At 46.9% G+C, this 23,813-nt stretch overlaps 1 protein-coding gene across 3 annotated transcripts in view; it reads left to right on the top strand.

Annotated features, from left to right (window-relative positions):
- Positions 1-23,813, top strand: part of UROS (uroporphyrinogen III synthase) — a 41,556-nt gene that overhangs the window by 9,436 nt on the left and 8,307 nt on the right. For all 3 annotated transcript variants that reach the window (XM_046653774.1, XM_046653772.1, XM_046653773.1), the window contains 6 exons: positions 1,194-1,290; positions 3,944-4,018; positions 12,556-12,630; positions 20,485-20,565; positions 22,506-22,591; positions 23,565-23,663. In XM_046653774.1, the coding sequence (XP_046509730.1) occupies positions 1,194-1,290; positions 3,944-4,018; positions 12,556-12,630; positions 20,485-20,565; positions 22,506-22,591; positions 23,565-23,663 (513 nt within the window). The remainder of the gene's footprint in view (positions 1-1,193; positions 1,291-3,943; positions 4,019-12,555; positions 12,631-20,484; positions 20,566-22,505; positions 22,592-23,564; positions 23,664-23,813) is intronic.

Below are 23,813 nucleotides of genomic sequence, written 5' to 3'. Positions count from 1 at the left end.
TCTTCTCACAGCTTCAGTTCTGCTACCAGGTGTGGGGGTGATAGATGTTGCTGGAGACAATCCCAATAAAGCCTTCCAGATGTTTCAGAGTAAAGATTCAGGGCCTACGCCACCCCCATCCGTATGCACTCAGTCACTGGAGCAGAGCTGCCTTGAGGTGTCTTCCCTGGAGCTCCTTTCTGGGCACATGGGCCAGGAGCCAGGGTGGCTTCATGGCTCTGGGTGTTCAGCCCTGCTCACGGGGCTCCATGGCCTCTGTGTACATCGGAACCCTGCCTATCGCTCTTAAAGGAAGGCCTTCCTGTTTTCTCCTCTCGGTTTGAGCTGACTATTGGATTATTCATTCAATAATTTACTCGACAAACATTGATTTGGCATCTATTGTGTTCCCATGCACGGCGTTTGCATGGTGAGGGAACTGTGTAAGGGGGGCCCAAATTGGCACTCTCTTCTATAAATTGCTTTAAAAGGGAATCAGAGAGCTCATCATTTGAGATCATTTCTAGGACCTCGTGGTCAGAACTGAGCTCTCTCCGTAAAGCTCCATTATGTAGCAAGTGAGTCAGAGCTCGGCTGGGGAATCGTAGAGGCATGTGCGTGAGTCCTGGCTCTGCTGCTCACCTTGGGCAGGTTCCTTAGCCTCTCCAAGCCTCTGTCTTAATCTATGAGATGAGAACAGTTCCACCCATCTCACAGGGGCCTTTTGCAGATTCAGTGAAGGAGTATGTATAAAACAGCCCAGCGCCTGGCTCAGAATAAATGTTCAGTAGATTTTATCACCATTGTAATCTTTGAAAATCAGGGCTTCAGCATGGATATCGCCCCTTGAAAATTCCAGTTTTATTCCAGATGCAGGTCAAGCCTACCCTCCTGCCTACACCCCACCAAGCCCACACTGCCCCTCCCTGCTCCAGTTATACCCACCACCCTACACTGCGCTTGCCTGTCTCTCCCTTAGACTGTAATGCTATGAATAATGAACTCTCCTGCCCATCCTCAAAGGCCTAGAATAGTTCCAGGCACATGGTAAGCTCTTGATAAGTGTTGAGTGGATGGATGGATGGGTGGATGGACAGATGGATGGGTGGGTGGAAGGAATTAGTTTGCCTACTACTCTCATAAAGCATTGGGATTCTGGGAAATGTTGAACTCAACCGTCATATAATATGTCTTTGTTGTTGTTTCGTGTGCAGCTGTCTCATCCGGAAGGCTATGGGGGACTCATTTTTACCAGCCCCCGAGCAGTGGAAGCAGTGGAGCTGTGTTTAGAGAAAGACAATAAAACTGAAGGTGAGGGTGGGTCTGCTGTGGATTTCTCTGGACTTTTCTGTACTCTGAGTGCTCCCATTGGTGATACTAGATTCCAGAAATAGTTGCACTTCTGGTTTGAAAATTGCAATGACTTTTAGCTCAGAAAGTATTTAGGTACCAAGTTACTTCACGTTTGTGTAACCTTTGGAGGGAGCAGAAAATGAGCTTTCTTCTTATGAGCTGTTTCTTAGCATCCCCCACAGAATGACATGTTAACCTGTTAGTGTTCTGATGGAGTGAGTACTTAGTGGTGCCATGTCACAGGTACTGCCCTGGGAAACAGGAGCCAGTGCTGCCACCTAAACTCCCAGATGGATGTTCACCTGCCAGGTAGTTATACCTCCCCTCAGAGTACCTCAGCGCCAGTCTCTTTCCTCAAAGAGGTGACGAGAAGATCCAACAGTAGATGAGAAAACGGTCTGTGCTGTACCAGGCACGTAGGGACATGATCATCTCTTAGAGGTTCCTGCCTCCTTCCTTTCTCTCCATCACAACAGATGAACAAAGCCCGGGTTTCAGGCTGAACAACCACCTTAGTCTGCTCGATGGAACAGCTTCATAGCTAACGTTTTTGGAGTGTCTTCTGTATACCAGGTTCTATGTTAACTTTACATTCATTATCTCATTTAATCCTAGACAACTAGCCAGAGGCACACATACTGTGGTCTTCATTTTACAGATAAGGAAACAGGCTTGGGAAGAGTAAGCACTTGTCTAAGGCCATGGAACCACTCAGTCAGGCCTAAGCAGCTCCGATTATACTAACGAGTGAAGGCAGCAGTGTGGGTGGTTACCAGAAGGGCTTTGCAGCCAGTTAGGCCTGGGTTCAGATGGCCATTCTGACCTTGGCAAGTTCCTTGTCCTTGCTGAGCCTCAGTTTCCTTGTTTGTAAAGTGGGCACGATGATATCTGTATCACGGGATCATCACTCCTACTACTAGCCAGAAGTTATTGAGGACCTGCTCTGTGCGAGACATGGTCCGCAAAGCTTTACGTGTGAGATTGTACAATTAGTATTTCCACTGACAAATGAGCAGCCTGAAGAGCAGAAGGTATGAAACTCTCCAGAACACATGGTCTGCAAGTCGCAGATTTATGATTCCACCTAGAGTCTGCATCTCAAAGAGAAGATTCAGGACATTGCCTGGCGCATGGTGGGCACTGAATAGTGACAGTGGTGAGTGGTTATTCTTCTCTCCCTTTACATTTAATTAGGCTTGCATTATAGCCAAAAAAAATCACCCTCTCAGTGATTTCATATATACGTTTGCCCCCTGTTGAAGAGAAACTCTGATGCTTTTCTTAGGGATGAGGACTTGTGCTGTCCAGTCAGTGTGGCAGCTCAGAAATGGAAGTACTGTTATGTCCAAAATGGAGAAAGAAAACTCGACGTGGAGAAGCATATGTATTCTCTCCCAGTGGTGCTTCAGAGGTCTTTGTCTTACAATTGTATTTTTCCTTCTGTATGTGATTTGAGGATAAAGATGATGAAAAGGAAGAAAACTCCAGAATGGACACCATAACTTTTTGTAGCGCTTTACAGCTTAAAAAGCATTTTCCCATATATTTTCTTATTTTGACTCTCAACAACTCTATGGTATAGGCAGGAGAGGTGTAGTTAATCCCAGTTATCTTGGAGAAACAGACAAGGTGGGTGAGCTGACTTGCCCAGAAACATACACAAGTTAAGGAGCAGAGGCTGGCTCTGAAGTCAGGCTTTCTGCTTCTGTCCAGGGCTCACTCCAGCCATTACCTGCTGTGGGGCTTGGAGAGTGGTTTGTTCACATGATACAGATAATTTTTAAATAAATATTATTTACATTTGTGCGGTAGGAAAGGAAAGAAGGTGAAACTCAATCTTTGATGACTGTCTGGAAGGATATCTCCCATAGGAGTGTAAAGGGTAGATGAACACTATTGAATTTAAGGGAAACTTATGCTCATAATCAGATTTTAGAAGGAAGAACTAGTATTTCCTTGTCTTCTAAAAGGATATTGAACACCTGGTGGCCTTATGATATATTTATACAATTCGTTTTCTCTCTGTATTTCTTTAATCCATATTTAAAGATGTTTCTTTTTTTGCCATAATATGGTAGTGTTCTCTGTTAAATTGTATTTTTTATGAACCTGATATTTATTATCTCTACTTTGACCCAATGGATAGATGAGCCCTCTTATCTGATATTATAGTTTCTTGACTGCTTTCAGATTTATGTTTCAAATAAAACCAGTTGTATTTCTTTATTAGACATTTAATTGCCTCTTTTTAATGACCAGTGACTTTTTCTTTAAAAGTCTAGATTTTTTAATTTTAGTATCAGTATGCAACTGAATTCTTTGAGTTATGTTTGTTTTCTAGTACACATTAAAAATGCTTCTAGTATCAACTGTGGAAATGACTTGATATTTCAAGCAAGGCATGCTGAAACATTTACCAAAGTAACTTTTTAAAATTTGCCTGCAGAATGTAAGCAGTATAAAAATGGAGTTTGAGTTTGAGGTGCTGTTCTTTATGTGGTTATTCCTGGTTAGCTTCACCCGCAGTTCCGTAGGACGGACGGGCAGCCTGGGCAGTGGTCCACATGGCCCTGTGGTATTTGGAGCTCACATGTAACTTTGTGTGTTACAGTCTGGGAAAAGTCTCTGAGAGAGAAATGGAACGCTAAGTCGGTGTATGTCGTTGGAAATGCTACTGCTTCTCTAGGTAAGCAATCAAGGTAAAAATAAAACACCAAAAAATGACTGTGAGATTGTCATTTATAATAAGGAATATATATTTGGTCTTTGTTCCTGTTCCTGGCACAGAGCTCCTAAAACCCTTGGAATTTCCTAAGTGGATAAGAAAGATGAAGGTGTCTTTTGTTATTTATGACAAAGCTCTTTCAACTCCCCCTGAGTTTATGTTAATGAAGTGACTTTTGGAAAGCCCCTAAAGTTGAGGGCTGGTTGCCAGGGGAACCAGTCTTGTCGTTAGAGTAGGAACTTTCAGCCTCCTGTGCCTCCTGTCCACCTACAGGGAGAAGACGGGCTGGAGGTTGAATCAGTCACCAGTGACCAATGATTTCATTAGCCATGGCTATGTATTGAAGCCTCCATAAAAATCTAAATGGACAGTGACACCGAGAAGTGCTGGGAAGGTGGTGCGCCTGCAGAGGGCATGGAAGCTCCACATCCCTCCCATTCCATACCTTGTCCTATGCATCTCTTTCAGCTGGCTGTTCATTTATGTCTTTGAAATGTCCTTTGTAATAAATTGGCAATAGTTAGTACACTGTTTTTCTTGAGTTCTGTGAGCAGTTCTAGCAAATGATCTAACCAGAGGAGGGGGTTGTGAAAACCTCTGATTCACAGTGGGTTAGTCAGAAGTACAGGTGACAACCTGGACTTTCAAGTGGTCTCTGAAGTGGGGGCCGCCTTGTGGGACTAAGTCCTTAACCTGTGGGATCTGACACTATCTTCAGGTAGATAGTGTCAGAATTGAGTTAAATCGTAGGATGCCTAGCTGAGAATTGGAGAATTGCTTGGTGTGGAAAACCCACACATTTGGTGACCAGAGTCAGCAGTGTGAGTGTGGTAGGAGTAGAGAGTACAATGGAGAAGAAAAACAGGAGCTTTTCATTCCATGGTGACTTACGCTTGTTCATTGTTTTTTAAAACACTTCAATTCAGTCTAAAATACGACTTTTTGCTTATTAAATTGACAAAAGTAATAGTTAAATATATAATGCTGCTGATAAGGGTGCAGTGAAACAAATATATTCAAATATTGCTAAATGGCATTAAAAATTGATTCACATCTTTTGAGAAATACTTGGCTGGTACATATTCAAAAGCTCTGTTAAAATGTTTGTGCCCTTTGGTCCACTAATCCCTTTTCTGATAATCTATCCAAAGTTAATAATCCAAAATAGGAGAAAGGAAGTGGTTTTTAATATGGTAATGTATATCATAACATTATTTATAGTCGTGAAAAAATGAAAGCCCCCAAATGTCCAGTGTCAACACAAGTAACCAATAATCAATCTATAGATTAAAATTGAGGTGAGTTTCTTACATAAGTCAGTCTGAGTACTGTCATAGCCAGTCATGGCCCAGGAGTACCATCTCCACCAGGGAAGAAAGCACTCGGAGAAGCGAGGGGTATAGCGTGATTAGATACCATCTCAGAACATACATCGAACGTAACAGGAATACTTCTTTTTCTCTTGTACTACAGTCACAAGATGTTTTGCTGCGTACACAGCAGGTCAGCCTGACCCTGGTTTCTTGGAGGGAAGGCTGATCTTCAAAGAAATGCTGATACGGAGGGAGGCATTCACCCCTATCTCTAAAGGCAGCATTCTTTGCTGTGGGATCCTGTAAATCTTTAAAGCAGATGTGCAGTGCATGCTCCACAGGCCTTGGAAGGCCACTGTGGAAAAACAAGGTCAGGCCGAATCTGTTTTAAACCAAAATGGCTTCCTCATATACCTCAATATATTAACCTTCCTTATTGCTTTTCATTTATTCCTTCATCAGTAATGGGGGAATAGTAAAATAAGTTATGATACCTTTATATGATGATTATGTAGTTTCTTCTTTCATATATATATTTTTTTATTTTAAAGGAAACTTGTAGAAAAGTTGCAAGTACACTGTAAAGAACTCAATTTTTCCTGAACCACTGATAGTAAGTTACCAACCTGATGCCCCACCACCTCCAAACAGTCGAGTGTATATTCCTCACAAACAAGGGCACTTTTGTCTGTAACTACAACTAGCCAAATCAGGAAATTAACGTGCATAGATTACGACCTCTTAGTTCTGAGGCCACATTCAAACTTCATCAGTTGTTCCAATGATATCTATTGTAGCAAAAGGATAAAGTTCAAAGTCAGGCCTCGCACCTAGTTGTCCTTATGAGTTAGTTTTGCAGGCTGGACTAGTGCTTCAGTCTGTCTGTGGCTCTCACCATCTTGACACTTTTAAAGAGTCCAGGCCAATTATTTTGTAGAAGGTCCTCCAGTTTGAGTTTGTCTGATTTTTCTTCATGATTGGATTCATTGAAGCTATACATCCCTGGCAGGAATATCACAAAAGCGATGCTGTGTTTTTCTCATTGCCTCTCATCTAGTAGTGCCTCATTTTGACTTGCCCCGTTACTGGTGGTTCTCCTGTGGCCCCTTGATTTAGGTGGTGTTGTCAGTCTTCTCCACAGTGAAGCTACTGTTTTTGTTTCAAAATTAATAAGTATTTTGTGAGGAGGTACTTTGACGTTTATAACCTATTCTTCATCACACTTTCATTTTATTAGGTTATTTATTTATATCAGTATAGATTCCTGGTTTCCTATTTTCTTTAATAGGGTATAATCCATTACTGTCTGTTTATTTTGTTGTTGAAATTGTCCCTGATGTGGCCAGTGGCAACCACTTCAAAGTTTCTTCTGTGTCCTTTTGACATGTCCCCCCATCGTTCTTTGACCCCATGTCTTTTCTGGCACAAAGAGATGTTCCAGGTTTGTCTGATACTTTCCCTGTGCCAGCCCTGAAATCAGTCATTTTCTCTAGGAAGCCCCAGTTCCTTTTAGTGGAGAGTGGTATTTAGAAGCCGTGATGTGGGCGTTCAGTGTGTTCATTGTCCTTGGGCTTCACTGCTTCCAGGCCTTTTCAATAGACAGAGATGGGGAATCGTAATTTTATACACACACATATCCATTTCTATATATCTACGTTTATATATGTATATCTGTTTATATTAAAAGCCATGGGTTCACTCCACCACTTCCAATTCCAGTCCAGCACTACAGCGTTTGTTCTAGGTCTTTCATTTCATTTTTTTCATTTAATTAATTCTTTCTTGAGGTAACACTGGGTCTTTCATTTCTATATTTGTAACTCCCTTCTCTGGCAGTGGGAAACCTGGCTCCCAGGTAATACATTTACTTGCTTGATCAACACCCCCGTTTGGAACCAGCCTCCCCTGGCTCTGCCCACACATGGATGCCCTCCTCACCCTGCCTGGTCTCTGACACCCAACACTCATTTTACTCTGCCCCGCCTAATGGCCTTAGGACTGAATTGTTCAAAAAGAGAAGGGGAAGGGAGAGGCTATGTGGTCTTTTAAAAATATTTTGAGGAATATTTACAGCATAGGAAAATACAATGTAACATTAAGTAAAAAGCAGGATACAATGTAGATATGATACAATTTCAGTTTAATTTAAAACTATAGATACTGAAATAGGTAGAGAGCCTTCTTTCCACCTCCCCACAAAAAAGCCTAAAAGGAGAAGGGACTCAAACAGACAAGTGTCTGAGTATGTAATGTTCACAGCAGCATCAGTCACAACAGGCAAAAGGTGGAAAAAACCCAAATGTCCATCAGGAGATGAATGGATAAACAAGATGTGGTCTATCTGTACAATGGAATATCATTCAGACATAAAGGGAAGGAAATTCTGACATATGCTGCAATATGGATGAACCTTGAAGACATTATTCTAAGTGAAATGAGCTGGACCCAAAAAGACAAATACTGTCTATGTATATGCGGCACCTGGAGTAGTCAAATTCAGAGACAGAAGGTACAGTGGAGGTTCCCAGGGGCTGGTGCAGGGGGAAATGGGAGTTTAATTGGGTATAGAGTTTCTGTTTGGGATGATGAAAAAGTTGGAAACGGATAGTGGTGATGGTTGTATATCATTGTGATTGAACTTCATGCCACTGAATTATATACTTAAAAAACAGTTAAAATGGTAAATTTTATGTTATCTATTTTTACTGAAATAAAAAAACATAAAGGAAAATCACTAAATATTAAAGATAGTTATCTCTAGGTGGTGGTATTATAGTTGGTTTTTATAATTTTATTAATATTGTCTACATTTTTCCAAATAGTCTTGAATTTGTGTTATTTTTAAAGCACAAAATGTAAACAGTGAATCATTAAAAATTTTAAATACTTAAACAATGCTTAGCAATTGTAAGAACCTATAATTTTGTTTTAAAACAGTTCAGTTTGTCCAGATGAATTTAAAATATTGGGGGAAGATGCAGTATGAGCGAAAACAGTTTAAGAATTAAAAGCACATTTTCCAGACAACAAAATGAAGGTGAGGAAGAGGCCAGATGGGAGTTGCTAGACTGATGCAGAGCTGACGGCAGCTCCTCCGAGCAGTGCGGCTTTACCACCAGGCTCAGCACATCAGCAGTGCAGCTTTACCACCAGGCTCAGCACATGAGCAGGGCAGAGGGGCTTGGAGCTTTGGTCGCCAAGGGAACCACCTCCACTCTCCCCAAAAAATAAGTTGAGAATTTTCTTGTACTTTCTTTTCTATTTTTTTTCCTGAGTTAGAAGAGGAAAGAAAATAATATAGGCAATATCTGACATATACCAAAACTTCAGCTATCAAATAGAATGTATTTGTAAATTTTCCTATTTTGATTTTGTATTCCAGATTCACACTTCCACACATTACCTGATAAACAAACATCTTGAGCTATCACCTGATCTTCAGTTTGATTTCACTACTATCACTATGCATCTTGCTCTCACTGTTCTGTCAAATGAGACAAAAACTAGAGGGAAAAAATGGTGATACAGTGATGAGAAATCTGAGACTTAGAGCAGCTGAGAGCAGGCCGTCATCAAGTGTGGCACAAGCAGCAAAGATTTGGTCCCAATCACTCTTATTGGCCTCCAGCTGCTCCCTGTTTATTCAGTTGTTAAGGGAAAGGATATGTTCTAAATGCCGGAAACATATCATCAAAGAAGAGATGAAATTAGGGATTTTGCAATTTAAAAAAATCTCTTTGGGAGAAACCAGATCCTACCTTAACATGAAATTCAATCAACCAAATTTTGAACATTCTATTTTAGTTCACCCTTCCAGACATGACATACAGGAGGAGCTCTCTTTAGTGTGTACAGGGAAGAGGCATTGCTTGAACTCCCAAGATTCGTGTTCATCCTGAGTTTCAGCAAGAGCCTAGGGAGTTAGAGGCAGTTGGAAGAGACCATGCCTGGTGTATTAGTCATCTTTTGCTGTGTAACATATTACTCCAAAACTTAATAGCTAGAAACAACAACTTCTAATATCTTAGAGTTTCTGTGGGTCAGGAATCTGGGAATGGCTTAGTTGGGTCCTTCTGTCTCAGGGTCTTTGACCAGCAATCAAGCTGTTGGCCACGGCTACAGACATCTCAGGGATAACTGGGGGAGGGTCTGCTTCCAAGATCAGACACATGGATCCACTTCCCAAGTCACTCACATGGGCATCTCTAAAGGGCTACCTACCTTATGACATGGCAGCTGGCTTCCCCTATTGTGACACAATCCAAGACAGAGCACCCAAGACAGAAGCCACAGTCTTTTTATGTTCTGATCTTGCAAGTGATATCCCATCTTCTTTTTGTTTGAATCGAGTCAGTAAGTCCAACTCATACTCAAGGGGAGGAGATGACACAGGGGTGTGAGTACCAGGGATAACTGGGGGCCGTTTTACAGCACCCAGGAGCCCTCTGGTCAACTTGAGCAGGAGAGCCTCCCTTGGCTTTCCCAGGTCCAGAGAGTTGGACATTTTAAGCAAGGAGAAGAAAAGGTGGAAATGTTTCTCAAAGTAGAAATGAAAAGAGGGTCCAGTGAACAGCAAGGGGTCTCAATGTGGAAGTCTAGAGAGAAGAGATGTTTGTGCTGCTTCATCAATGTGACTTGACATAATTTTGTAGATATTATTATTACTAGATGGAGAAAAGTACATGTTGTGTAACTTTGTTCTTGGTCTGCATAAAATCTGAGAACGTTGTTCTGGTTGGGTGATTTGTACTTGTTTAAATAAGATTTCTGTTTGTATTGAAGAAGTCATGTTGGTTGGCCGTAGGCTGATTTCCTGCAGCTCAGCCACCCACCCCCAGGGAAAGCCTCCCGTCTGGCTGCCCAAAGGTGGGGTTCCCTACCTCCCCCATCTGATTGCAGGGCTGGTGCCTCGGATCTGTTAAGTGGCCCCTGTTGCTTGGCCTTGTAAACCCGGACCAGTTGCTCCATGGGAGATAGCTTAGCGGTTAACAACTCAGAAGTCAGTAACTTCATTATGAGGTATACATATGTACTGTTGGAACAAATTACCATCTACACCTATTAGTATGATTCATAACAGCTGCTGTGTTTGAGTCCCTATTATACACCAGGCCCTGTGCTACGCACTTTATGCATATGATTTCTCATTTTCATAAGGAAGGTTTTAGTAAGCCCATTTTCCTGATTTAAAAAACAGATTCTAAGAGAGAGGATGTGATTTGCCAGGATCGCACACTTAGGAAGTGGTACAGCTATTGTTTAAATCCATGACTGCATTTTTCCATAGCCGCTGTGCCCCACTGATAGAAGCGTGCAGATGTTTTACCACTTTTATACCATATTGATTTTTTTTAGTATTTTTTCATTGCCTTGTTTTCATATTAACTCTGGGAAAAGACTTTACAGAGATCATCTTATCCATAACCTTGTTAATGTTTTCAAATCCCATTTCTTGATTCTCGCTAATTTGCTTTTGCACTAAGGATTTTATTTTACCTTTAGATTACCAAACGGTACCTTTTCAGCATAGGCTTCTGCCAGCAGAGAATTTCACCCCACAGGTTTACACAAGCCCAGAAAATTGGATCCGTTGTGGCAGTCATTATCCTAACCTCTCAAATGTAATGAATACTCTATGGCAGGTTTGTCTGTGATTAGCTTGATTTATTTCACATGGTTATGAATAATTTGAAGTTTCGTTGTTGGCCATCACATAGAGGAGGCCTGTGCCCTGACCATGGGCCTGCCTGGGCCTGAGTGTTGGTTGCAATGCTTGTACTGAGTTAGAGCAGAGCCAGCCTTGCCGTCCCCAGGGGCTGAGACCTTACACCAAACGTTCATTCCCCAAACCTGTGCTGAGAGCCTTCTGTGGGCTGCAGGGTGGACCAGACTGCCCTGCCCTCGCAGACAGAGCTGACAGCACTCGACGGCTCAGAGCCCCAGCTTCCTCCTCTCTGAAGCACAGGCACAGTCTCCACATTGTCCAGCTCACAGGGTTGGTTAAGGATCAGATGAGCAGGCAGTCACTTTCGAACCCAAAGCAGTATATGAGTCAGTGTTCTAGGCGTTGTTCCTGCTGTCCAGTTACTTAGGACAAATGTGTGTAAATGTCGATATCAAGTACCAGCCTCACTGCAAGTACTGATGTCCCAGTTCAGTTCCTGGGAAGTTTCCAGGGTTCCTTGGTGCACTGAGACCTTCCTCATGCAGTCAGAGGAGGGGCGGCCCAGCCTGGGTTGGCAGTGTAGCAGAAGCAAGGGCTTTGTTCCTGAACGAAGTTTACAGCTGCACGTGACTTTTTTCTCTTGGACTCAGCACGTTTGTAATGATCTGTAAATTAAAAGCTGATGGTGTTTACGTTAAAGCTACAGTTTGTTATTAGCCTGTCTCATGTGAATCTGAAATGGAATGCCCACAGCACTTCCTTTCTCAGAGAAGTTCCACATTCCTGTGAGCAGGTAGCAGGTGCTGACCAGGCCACCCCTGGGCCCTTCCTTCATCAGCATCCTCTGCAGAGTGGCCAGTGTTCCCCATCTGGAAAAGTGCAGGGGAGCCTGGGTGTCACTTCTTGCTTCGTTCATGAATAGGAATCTTTCACGAACAGCTAGTACAGCCCCTCACCCTAAATGACCTGCATCCTGGTGCTGTTGGGTCCCTGTTGGCAGATTATTATGAAACCTCTCCTCCCCTCCCTTCCATTTCAGTCTGCCATGTCAACCCATGACATCTTTCCAGATGGGGGCTGGCGTCGTCTCCCCAACAAAACGAGGGCTCTCTAATGCCCTGTGATGGTGTACAACGCTCACCACCTCCTGACTGACTGATAAGAAAACCACCTTTCTTGAGTTCCTCCTAGATGGCCAGCAGTTTGCTCTCATCATGTCATAAAATCCCTTAAAACAGTCTCATATGGTTGGTGTCTTCCCCCCTTGTAGATGAGCTCTGTGGGGCCCAGAGAAACTGGTACATTCCTAAATCCACACTTCTGGGATGGGTGGGCCAGGACCCGGCACCCTCAGGTCTGACACGATGCCTGTTGCCTTCCTAAACCCACCTTCAAGAGGAGGCCTTCTCTGTGTGATTTGTAAAGCACATGCCTTTGTATTTGCACATTAAAAAAACAACACAAGAACAGAAGGACTTTAGTAACCACATAAAGAATTATATTTCTTTGTTGTTTTCCAGTGAATAAAATTGGCCTGGATACAGAAGGAGAAAACTGTGGAAATGCAGAAAAGCTTGCAGAATATATTTGTTCCAGTAAGTAGAAAAAGGTCACCCCAAGTTTATTTTTTGTTTATTGGTCTCACAACTACTACCGAGGGAAAGGAATATTTCCTGGATGCGTTGTCCATGGTGATGCTGGTTGATGTGCAGTGCGTGAGCCACTCCTGGGACCACAGCCTACTTGCGTTTGTGATGTCTCTTCTTGTTTGAGATTCAGCCAGCCTTCCTCCACCCCTACACCAAGGACTTGACACAAACATACCGCAAAATAAAATGTTTGGAGATGGATCCAGCAGTGAGACCATCTGCAGTGATTATAAAGGAAGTGGAGGCAGTAGGAGCTGCTGGGTATCTTCCCTTCTGTCTCTTGTCTCCTCCCTTCCTATTCGGAACTACTTCCTTCTCTGGATTCCCTCCTCTACAACTTGCCCCCAGGTAACGAGCTGACTTACCCCCTAATATGCTCATCATCAGGCAGCATATGGACGGGGACTTAACATGGCCCTATCCTAGAGGTGCTGGCACTTAAGTGGGGATTAAGCCTTAAACTAATTATGGAATTTTAGTCTTCAGACAAACACATGAGGAAAGATTTTTTGAGCAGAGATCTTGGAAACAGGGATGCAAAGGCTAAAAGTATACATGTGGGCCAGTCCCCTTTAGGCGCTCTTTTCCCCGCACGTCTAATCCAAGTGCAGACACGCGCTCTCGCGCCCTTGTCTTTTTGACCCCTCCCTGATAGAAGTGTGACATACACCCACTTAAAAGATGAAGTAGCATCATCTTGCTTTATATTACTGGAGGAGAAATCAAAATTTTGCTCCTCGAGATTATGGACTGGCAAATGTTGTCTGTTAAGGACCAGATATGTAGGCTCTGCAGGCCGTGTGGTCTCTGTCAGAATGACTAACCTCTGCCCGTGATAGCCTGAGAGCAGCCATAGACCATACATGACATGGGCTGGGCTCTGACCCGGGGCTGTGGTTTGCCGACCCCTTCTGGAATGGGTTGGCTGTCTCCAAGCTTGGAGTCAGGGCCAGGTGGACTGCTCATGCCTGAGGTTTTCCTCTGAGGCTGTCCCTGAAATGGTGCATCTTCTCTGCCCCTTAGGTAGTGGTGTCAGGGTGGGCAGGGAGAAAGAACACCTTAAATAGGTCTTTGTATGGCTTCTGGGACAGTGGTGGATGGTTTTATTTTAGGCATGATGTTTTTAAAAAACATTCCTTCTCAAGGTGGTGTTTCTCAGTCTGCACATTTGCACACTAAGTCTTAGGAAGTCTTCCTGTCTTGAGCCGGTACCATTGGTGAATGCTCTCCAGCTTGTATGTTTCTGTTGGCCACTGGGAGCCTGTCCTGGAAAAGGTCCCATGCCCTTCACTACACCGCGGGCTAGGACCCTGGAGCTCCATTAGGCCTTGGGGGAGCGGTCCACAGAGGAGGGGCAGCGTGCAATCGGACAGCGGAGGCACTGCTGGGTCTCCATGGACTTTTCCCAAGCTCCCAATTTTATTTTCTTTTTTCCCCCAAATTTCTTTTAAAAATAATTTCTTTTTGTCTTTTCTTAGTCACTATACACTCTGTATTAATATTGAAAACTAGCATTTATTGAGTGCTCAGTGTGTCCCATGGCACTCTGCCTACATCATTTCATTTAGTCTTCGTCACCACCCCGTGGAGGCAGAATCACCTCCACTGTAAGCTGTGTGTCCACTATGGTAGCCACTAGCCACATAGGGCTATTTAAATTAAATTAATCAAAATGAAATAAAATGAAAAATTCAGTTCCCCAATCACTGGGCACAGTCCAAGCTCAGCCATCACTAGTAGCTCATGGCACCACAGGGACAGCCCAGGGCATACCCATCATCGCCCACAGTTCTTTTCCACACTGCTGTTATAGCAGCTCTGGGGACAAACTGACTGTCTGTGGTCACAGAGCTGTGAGGGGACAGGGTTGGAGTGCTGACCTAGCACTGCCTGGCCAGCACTCTACCCAGGGCCAGCACGCTCAGTAGGTCTGCCCCAGCACCTGCTGGCACCGCGCTCCCATCACCCTGCTGGGCATCAAGCTCTGCTCCCTCCCTCAGGGAGCTCTGGCCCAGTACTTGCCCAGTACTTCAGCTGAGAGTGATTGGTGTGAGAGGTCAGGGCGCAGTGCAGGGCACACGGGCAGATGTGCCTGACTGTGTGAGCAGAGCCTCACGGGCCCTCCCGAGGTTCCCTGGGCTCCAGCTTTGCAGAGCTGTGGGCCTTTTCTGATCACTCTCCTTGCAAGGATAAGCTCCAGCCATGGAATGGCTCAGCCATTTGGAAACCCAAGTCTTTGCTCTCTGGAGCTCAGCAGATGCCCTTTCAGCAGCTTGGTCATGCCTGTGGGCACTGATTGGCACCTCTGCTGCCCGCCCCCACACTCCCTCCCCTGTCACACTAAGACAGTCCAACAGGGTTCAGCAAACATTTGCCTAGGAACACCTGTGCGCCAGGCCCTTCGCAGGGGTAGGGGGAGGAGGATCAGGAGTAATGAGAGAGGGGGCAACATAGACATCAGTGACCTTCACAAGGCAGGAGTGGATTAAGCGACAAGAAGTGGTATAAAGAGCATGTGTATGGGAGGGCGTCCAAAAGAAGGCCGAGGTCTTCAGGAAAGTGTATGTGAAAAGAACACAACCTGCTGGCGTCCCCATCAGAGAGGGGCCGTGTATAAGGGGAGCCTGCGGGAAGGACAAGACCTCCACCTACTGAGCGCCAAGCCTTCCCAGTCAGGGAGCCGCCAGAGCAGAGACGGTGCAGTGCGAGGAAAGCGTTGTTCAGGAGGCTGGAGGGGGGATGGGGCTTGGTGGGAACAGTAGGGCACCAGCTGGAGAGCCATGGAGGTGGGCACTAGAGTCGTGGGCCTGCAGACTGACTGTCACGTTTCAGAGCCCCTGAAGCACTGCAGCTCAGGAGGGAGTGGCTCCTACCAGATCTGAGGCAGGAAGCCCACAGGGGCCTGCCCTGGCACAGCAACACTGACGGTGCTCCCTGCCTCGGCTCCAGCTTCCACCAGGATTGGCCCCAAGGGGAGTCACTGGCTTCAGGCTCACTTACATTGTCGTTGGGACTTTGTAGGAGTGTCTCAGAAGCACATCCCTTTAGTGCCTTAAGTGGGAGAGTCTCAGAAACAAATCCTTAACTTAGGAAGAGCATTTTTTAAAACTTAAAGAGCCTTCACCAAACTAAGTAAAGGGAAGAGCAGGGTGGGATGCTGTGGTGGATCTGATCGGAGGGGAAAGGGAACCGCCTTCCTCACGGCTGCCCTGCTTCATGGCTGGGGTCTCTGCCAGGACTGCAGAGAGAGCACCGGGAACACGTTCGTTGAGTATAGCAAGGCGATGGCGGGCCCATCATGCGCCCGGCATATGCTGCCATCTTGTGCATGTGGTCTCCGATTGTCTGATACCTTGCTGTGCTGAGCCCGTGACAAAGGGGTGATTATTAGACTCACTTTTACTGCTGGAAAGGGGGTGACTTGTCCAAAGTAACCGAGCTAATCTGTGCCAGGCTGGGCCTCCAGCCCAGGACTGTCTGGCTCCCAGACTCTTGCTGTTTCCCTTCTTCTGTGTACTTCTGGTCCAAAATATGCTCAGTTGTTTTTCATCAGGTGAAAAAGTCACAGGAACAAGAAAGCGGTTCTAAGAGCTCATCCCACTCATTTGGGTGTGGACACACTGTCAGTGCTGGTGAGTCACCGTGGCCAAGTCGGGGTTTGGCTGCGTTCTTGGTGACAGCTGGGGCTGTGGGGAAGGCCCATTAGGGCAGCTGCGCCCTGCTGACCTCAGAGCTCACCTCAGGGGCACCGAGCTCCCGACACATGTTGTAGCCTGCTCTGTTGGGAGGCTGAGCATTTTCAGACCCATCTCTCTAACTGGGCTAGGCTTAAGGAAAGGCCACCGCTGCTGGGCTTTTTGCAGGAAATGTTATAAGCCAGAACTGTTAGACATTTTCAAGTTCAAAACACATGGTTCAGGAGACTAATTTGGGGTAAAAAGAGTTCACCATGTGCATAATTTCCTGCTAATGAAAGCTGTTGGCCCCCTTTGTTCTCTGGCCACCTTCTCTGGCTGTATGAGGAGTATATTCACCTGGAAGCCCAGGAGACTTTTCTGGATTCCAAGAAGTGCTCTTGGAAGCAGACTAAAAGAGTATTTGAGGCTGAACAGATGTGTAGCTCCTGAAGCAGAAGGCCCCCAGTGGCTGCCTTGTTGCTTCCTGTGGATTGATCCAGACTGTGGGTGGCTGAGGAGCCATTTTCTTTAACATCAGCACAGACATGCCGCTTGCTCACTATTGTGCAGCCAGGTGTTGAAACAGCTGCTGAAAAGCCAAGAGCAGTTGTTCTGGCTCTCCAGCGGTGAGCACTGTCCTAGGCTCCTCGTCATGTGGCCCTAGCCCCAGGGATTGTTTCTCAGCCATTGAGCCTCACCTCTGCTGAGGGAGAGGAGCATCAGTATGATTGGGCTCCTCCCCCAGCTGTTTGCTGGGTGGGATGCAGATATTCAGAATGTTCCACAGTGATCCAACTCCAGACTCTTTGTTTCTAACATCGTATCAGGGGATAATGGTCGCTGTTAAATGGTATCAAAGCCCTTCTTTTTTAATGTAGAAATCAATGTAAGTGGTCGACCTTGGCATTCCTTGTGTGATTAAGTGCCAGGTTTTATAAGGGAAGATTACTGGTTCTTTGGGTGGGACACTTAGCTCCTTAATGGAATAGGTCGCTCCAGCCTGTTTCCTCAGCAGATGATTTGGCTGCATTCACAGTTGATGCATTAGCTCTGGAAGGAGATGGAAGGAAACTGAGTCATTCCTTATTCTAAGGTCCAGAGCTGTCAAGCTGGTGTTCCTCACTTTGCAGACACAAGACAGAAAGGATCTGTGTCACAGCTGAGATAGCACACTGAGATACACAATTAACTGACCCAGGGCGTGGGTGCTGGATATGAACAGGTTCTGCCCTTATCTCGGACGAAGGAGACTGGTCTGCATTCTTTGCAAAGCCCTTGTCACTTCCTTTAATTTATTTCCAGCATGTCTGTGGGTCCTAATAAATCTTCAGTTCACAAGTAGAATATCCAAATAATAATCCATCTTGACTGCAAGGAAGGATTTTCACCTTGGTTTTACCAAGGCATTAATGATTTTCTCCCGGAGTAAATTCTGAAGCTTGATTTTAAAAGCTAAGAATCTACTCTCAATGCTTGGAGTAAACAGACCCGAATCATAGTTATTGCTTATTTTACTTAAACACTTACTTACTATGATAGGCACTATTGTAAGTGCTTAAAGCTATTAACACATTTAATCTGATAGCACATCATTCTGACAGACAATTCTCCTTCCCTTCCAGGATATCTCCTCTAACAGAGGAGAAAGTGCAAGTTAAATGGTAAAAGACAGAAGACAATTACAAAATTTAAAGAGAGAGAGGAAGTCAAAGGCAGTCAGACTGTGCTGAAGTTTATTTGAAATGTCCTCCTGGACTTGCAGCTGACAAAAGTTACTGCAGCCTTGAAGACTTGCTCAGCTCTTCTTCCCTCCCTCCCAATCAGACTCCTTATCCTAGTTATCCACAGTTAATTGCCCGCTGCGTGCACAGCCTGGACTGTCACAGCAGCACCTCAGAGGGTGAAATCACTGCAGACCTGCAAGTTGTGGAGTTTTACACGTGCGCACATGTCCTCCAATGAAATGACATTTACAAAATCAGTTTCGTTATCCTGGTTACCTACAGTGACTACTTATCGAGCCTCACCCCAGCTGCATGACACTCTCCTAGGAGTTTCAACACCGCTGCTGTCTTCAACCCCCACAGCCGAGCAGTCCAGGCCTCTGTCCTGCTAAAGGACTGGAGAGCGGAGCCTCTGAGCCCCATGATTCACCACTTCACTGTCAGCTTAGACTCCTGCCAGGCTCCTGTCTCTCTCTGTTGTCCCGGAGAGACCGCCTCTCTCACCTCTGCAGAATCAATCAGCTTTAACATTGACCTATTCAGCACTGGCCTATTTGGTCTAAAAATCTGCAGGCGGTAAGCTTATCCCAAAAAGGAATGGGTTATTTGCCCTTGACTTCTCAAAGGGGGTTAGCTCCCCAGGAAATACTGTTGAGGTAGCTTTCCCCTTGGCAGTGAAAGAGGCTTCAACCAGAACGTTGTCAGCTTTGCTCCCCATCTGCTGCTGGGGCAGCGCTTTCCAGGAAGGCAGCTGAGCTGGTCTGGCCTGCATGGCCCAGCTCTCTGCTGAGCACTGGGGGTGCAGTGAGAAAGACACAAATGCCTGTCTTGGGCCAGGAAGCAGATGCTAAGCTCCCCGTCTCCCTAGTAGAGGCCAGCAGTCAGAGAATAAGAATGAGCAGCTCAATACTCTGCTGGACCTGCCGAAGGGATGCTTCGAAGGGCAGTAAATTCTACAATCTCCCGAAGGCGCTTTGCACACCTCTGGGGTTCAGCTTGCTGGAAAGGTAGGCCCCTGGTTTTCCTGCCGGATTCCCACAGCTGCCCCAGAGCAGGGGGCTGAGAAGGGTCTGTTGGAGCAGCTTTGGCCCCTAGAATCCTGCACACCCCACCCCCCAACAGGCACAGACAAGCAGGCACTGGAGGGATGCCTGGGCTCTGATTAAGCAAACAGCACCTGAACATGGCTTTGAAAATGTGTCTCTAGAGATGGCACCCCCAGTGCATGGATACATTTTCCTCACACTGGGAAAGAGAAGTCAGTGGGCATCTATTATCTCTATTTAAAAATTTCATAATTCCTTGTGTTCTTTTATATGTCAGTACATACTGATGTTTACAGAGCAGTTTAAATAAAGAAAACATGCATCGGTTTGTAGTTATTTAGTAACTTGAAACAAAGAAGCCTGTGGTTATTCCTCTTGTTTAGCTGGACATCGTGGAGAAAGTGCTGGATGGGAAAAGTTTGGTTTATTTCTTCCTTTGATTGCAATCACCAAAAAAAGATGTGTTCAGAGAGGTCTGACAGATGTAGAAAAGTACGTGTTTGTGTATGACCAACACCCATTAACACTTCTTACATTGGACAGACAGATGTGGAGGGGAAATGATTAGCTCTACTAAAATGCTTTGTTTTCACATTTGAGGAGGATTCTGGAATCCGAGAACCCGTAAGTTTTGTTGGATGGTATTGTCTCAAACTCGTGTTCAAATCGCATGCTGTCTTCATGATTCTGCAGTGAGCTTAGAGCAGAAAATTCCGTAAGTCTCCCCAGCGTGGAGACGTGGAGCAGGGATGAGAGGCAGGGCCATTCTCAGCAGGCGGGGCTCCTGCACAGGGTCCCTCAGCCCCTTGGGCACTTGGCCTGGTGCTGCCGTCCTGGCTGGGATGTGAGTGGGCGTGCAGCTTGTCTCTGTTGGAGATGGCTGCAGGTCACTCTTGGCTGCTGTTTCTCTGCCTCCTCGTGAGCTGGAGCCCCAGCTTCAGCCGCCTCTTGTCCCATCCAGGGCTCCTCCAGAGGTAGAGAGTGTCTCCTCCAGTGCCAGCACCAGGCCTGACCTCTGACTTCTTGATTCTGGTTAAGGTGCAGAGTCTGCACCCTAAATAGTGACTGCTGCCAGAGCCACTTCAGGATGAGAGGGGGTTAGAGGAGCATGGGGGACGGCAGCCCTGGCCTCTGTGGAGGTTAGTGTTCTCAGCACCTTCATCCACATTAGTTCTGTGAGCTTTGTATACAAGGCCAGCGTGGTAGCCATTGTCCTTGCCTCTTACAGTCGCTGGAACTGAGACCCGAGGAGCACAGCAGGGCCTGGGGCTGCTCCTCCCCACGCCCCTGTGCACGTGCCCCTCCCCCGGAGTGTCTCCAGAGCTTTTACAAAGTCTGGTTATTTATTCGCAGGGGAGTCATCAGCACTGCCTCTTCTCTTTCCCTGTGGAACCCTCAAAGGAGAGATCCTGCCGAAAATGCTCAAGGACAAAGGTGACTAGAATGCACCGAGTCGTGGGGCGCTGCCTCCCTCTCCTCTCTGGCGTCTGCTGAGAGCCTTCATGGTGATAGAAGTGGTCAGCCCTGCGGGGACCACAAGGGAGAGCAGGCCTGGGTGGATCAGCCAGGCCGGGGGAGGGCGGGGCACTCCTCATGTTAGGTGTGGGGGTGCTGTCTGCTTTCCTTGCTTTGTCTGCTCAGCTCCAGCTGGGAGCACGCAGTGTCACTGAGCCTTCACCAAGGGTACAAGTGGTAGTGGTCTAGAGGCGACCCCGGGGCAGCTTCACAGGTAGAAGGACGTCCAAGGACGGAGCTGATCTTATGCTGGCATGCAGCATGCTCCAGCCCCGCCACTCAGGCCTCGCTCCTTCTGGGTCCCCTGTGGTCCCTGGGCTTTCACTGTCTAGGAACCAGCCCATGCCCTGGAGCATTCCAGCTCCATTGACTCAGATGTCTGAGGTGTCACCTGCACACCTTTCCTCGTCACATAGTTGGTCTGGGAGCAAGAAGGAATCTGCAGTTTGAAGTACAAACTTTAGGGTGAGACAAAAACAGATGTGAATTCTCCCTCTGCTGTTCATTAGCTGGGTGAGTGAGGGCAACTCTCTGTGCATCAGTGTCCTGCTGTGAAATGGCTGTAACCATAGAGCCTGTCTCCACAGCTTCAGAGCCGGTAACCAGAGAGCGGCTGTGAGGTTACGTAGCACAATGCCTGGCTCTCCAAAAGCAAGCGATTCATGGAACTGCAACTGTTACACCCTCTCCCTTTGCCCTGAGCCTCCAACAATCCACATGAAGCGTGTTACCCAGGATGAGTTTAAGCCCTGTATTAAAATGGAGCGAGATTGCATCTCTTCTCCCCTGTTGTCATCCATCTTCTGAATGTACCAGGAATACTGGCAGAAGACATTAGGCACTAAGATCTGCAAGGTCAGGGGCCTTTCTGGAACAAGAAAAGTGCCAGAAGAGAACAAAAGAGAAAGCTTGAGCATGGATATCTTTAAAGAAATCCTACGTAAATCGGAGATTTGCTACTTCACTTTCTTTCTTTAGGTTTTTGGGTATGAAATGGTGATAGGTTGCTGTTTTATGCTAAAATTATCTTGATTCCTTCTGAGAGATTTTCTCTCCTACTTCATTTCCATAAGCCTGAGGTTTCCTTGCTGAGAGGCTGCCCTAGTAAATGTGTCTGTGATCGAAGTTCGTGCTGGTCACTTCAGTGCCTCCTCCCTCCTCGCCAGCTGTGAAACCCTGGGAAGGTTCAGAGTCACTGAATGGAACAGAAGGGAATGTGAGGCAGTCCGGAGCCTAATCCACTCATTTATAGGCGGGGGTCCTGGAGCCACTCGAGAGGGGTGGCCCGTCCAGGAGCACGTGGCCCCGTGGAGGCAGAGCTGGGACGCAGCTCCTGACTCGGCCCCCTTTCTGGCTCATGGCCTCTCCCAAGACCTGCCCTTGGACCTCACTTCCTGGCATCAGGTTGCTGGAGACCAAGGTTGCCAGGGACCAAGGCCTCTGGGCCTCAGAAGGTTCTTGGCTGCCTGCTTCAGCCCCTTGAAAAACTCCCTGAGAGCTCCACCCCCACCCCTGCCCTCGGCGTGGGATTCCACACAGACAGCACAGGTGGAGTGGCCAGGACGGTCCCTCAGACACCCCACACGAACACGGGAAGAAAAGGCACCCGTGAGTCTGAAGGCAGGCCATGGTTCAGGGCCCTGTCCTTCCTCTGCCATCTCAGCCTCCCCCGCGGTGTTCACACGGCCGCAGAGGGTCAGCCGAGACTGCATGTCCTTGCGCCACACTCCCAGCCCCTGGCAGCTTGTTCCAGGAGGGTAGTGCTGCACTGGGGGTCTCCACTAACTTCCCCGAGGTGCAGAGACTCCATTGTGTTCCCAGGGCAATGAAGTCTGTTTCCTGGTTTTGATTGTGTCCAGGGATTCCCATGGAAAGCATAACTGTCTATCAGAAGATTCCACACCCGGGAATCCAAGCGAACCTGAACAGCTACTATTCCCAGCAGGTGCGTTCTGTTCCTCAGGCAGGGTGGGTACCCAGGCAGTGGAGGCGTGGGGGTGGGGGACACAGGCCTTGCACCTGTTGGCTCCGTACGTGGTTCCAACATCCCCAGTGAGTGACTTTGAGGAAGTGACTTTCTGGAGGCTCCATCTGTTTGTGAGATGGGAATAGACCCATCTGGTAAGGTTTTTGTAAGGATTAAAGGGGATAATTGCTGTAAAGCCCTTTGTACCGCATCCCAGATGTAGTAAGCCGGAGGCTGACAGGGGCGCCAGCACTGCTGGAGCTGTAGGGGCAGAGGCTGGAAGGGAGGCTGGGCCCACACTAGACAGGCCTGCAGTGCCCACCAAGGAGTCTGGATGGACTTTGGGAGGCCACAGGGACCTTTGGAGGCTTCAGGCAGAAGAGTGGCTGGTGCGTGTCTGAGTTGACTGAAGTTTTCCACATCTATAACACGCCCCCACTTCCTCTCCCAGGACTGGCTTCTGATGGCCTTGTTGGTCGTGAGAGTCCTGTTAGCACAAACCAAAGCAGAAAGGCCACGCCGCCAGTCTGTCCGCTGTCTGCCCTGTCGCCAGAAGGGATGGAGGGTTGACAGGGAGCTGGGCTCAACTGCTGCCTTACTTGACCAGTGCCACTTTGGCCACACTGCTACAGGCATTGCCCACTTGGCTGGGCACATGGAGTCCACAGTGCCCATGTCCTCTGGCCGGGCAGACACAGACCTGGGGGCTGGCAGAGTGACCCAGGAGCAGCACCCAGCCCCTCCGTCGCACTCTGCTCTCTGAACAGTTCCTCGCCTGAACTCAGCCCCAACAGGGCAGAGGATGCCAACACCAGCTGGGACCCCACCCCCGCTGAGAATCTGCCTGGGCTGCCAGGGGCTGCCTTCTGTGGCTGAGGGGTTGGCAGTGGCGGGGCTCGGGGAACATTCTCCGCTTCATGGCAAAGGAGTCATCTTGTTTTCTCCCCCACAGGGTGTTCCAGCCAGCATCACATTTTTCAGTCCCTCTGGCCTTACGCACAGTCTCAAGCATATTCAAGAGTTATCTGGTGACAGCATTGATCAAATTAAGGTGAGGTATTTAGTGGGCTTCTGGTCTTTTTCAGATTTTTTTTTAATCTTACTCAGTGTCCTTTGTAAGTTTCCATGTAAGGTCAAAGCATTCCTGACCTAGCAGATGCCCAGATGTCAGCTCTGTAGAATTGGAAAGGCAGGGCTCCAG

This window comes from Equus quagga, chromosome 2 (assembly GCF_021613505.1).
Source record: "Equus quagga isolate Etosha38 chromosome 2, UCLA_HA_Equagga_1.0, whole genome shotgun sequence".
Classification (NCBI taxonomy): Eukaryota; Metazoa; Chordata; class Mammalia; order Perissodactyla; family Equidae; genus Equus; species Equus quagga.
The sequence above is the reverse complement of the archived record's forward strand: the minus strand, read 5'-3'. Positions and strand labels throughout refer to the sequence as shown.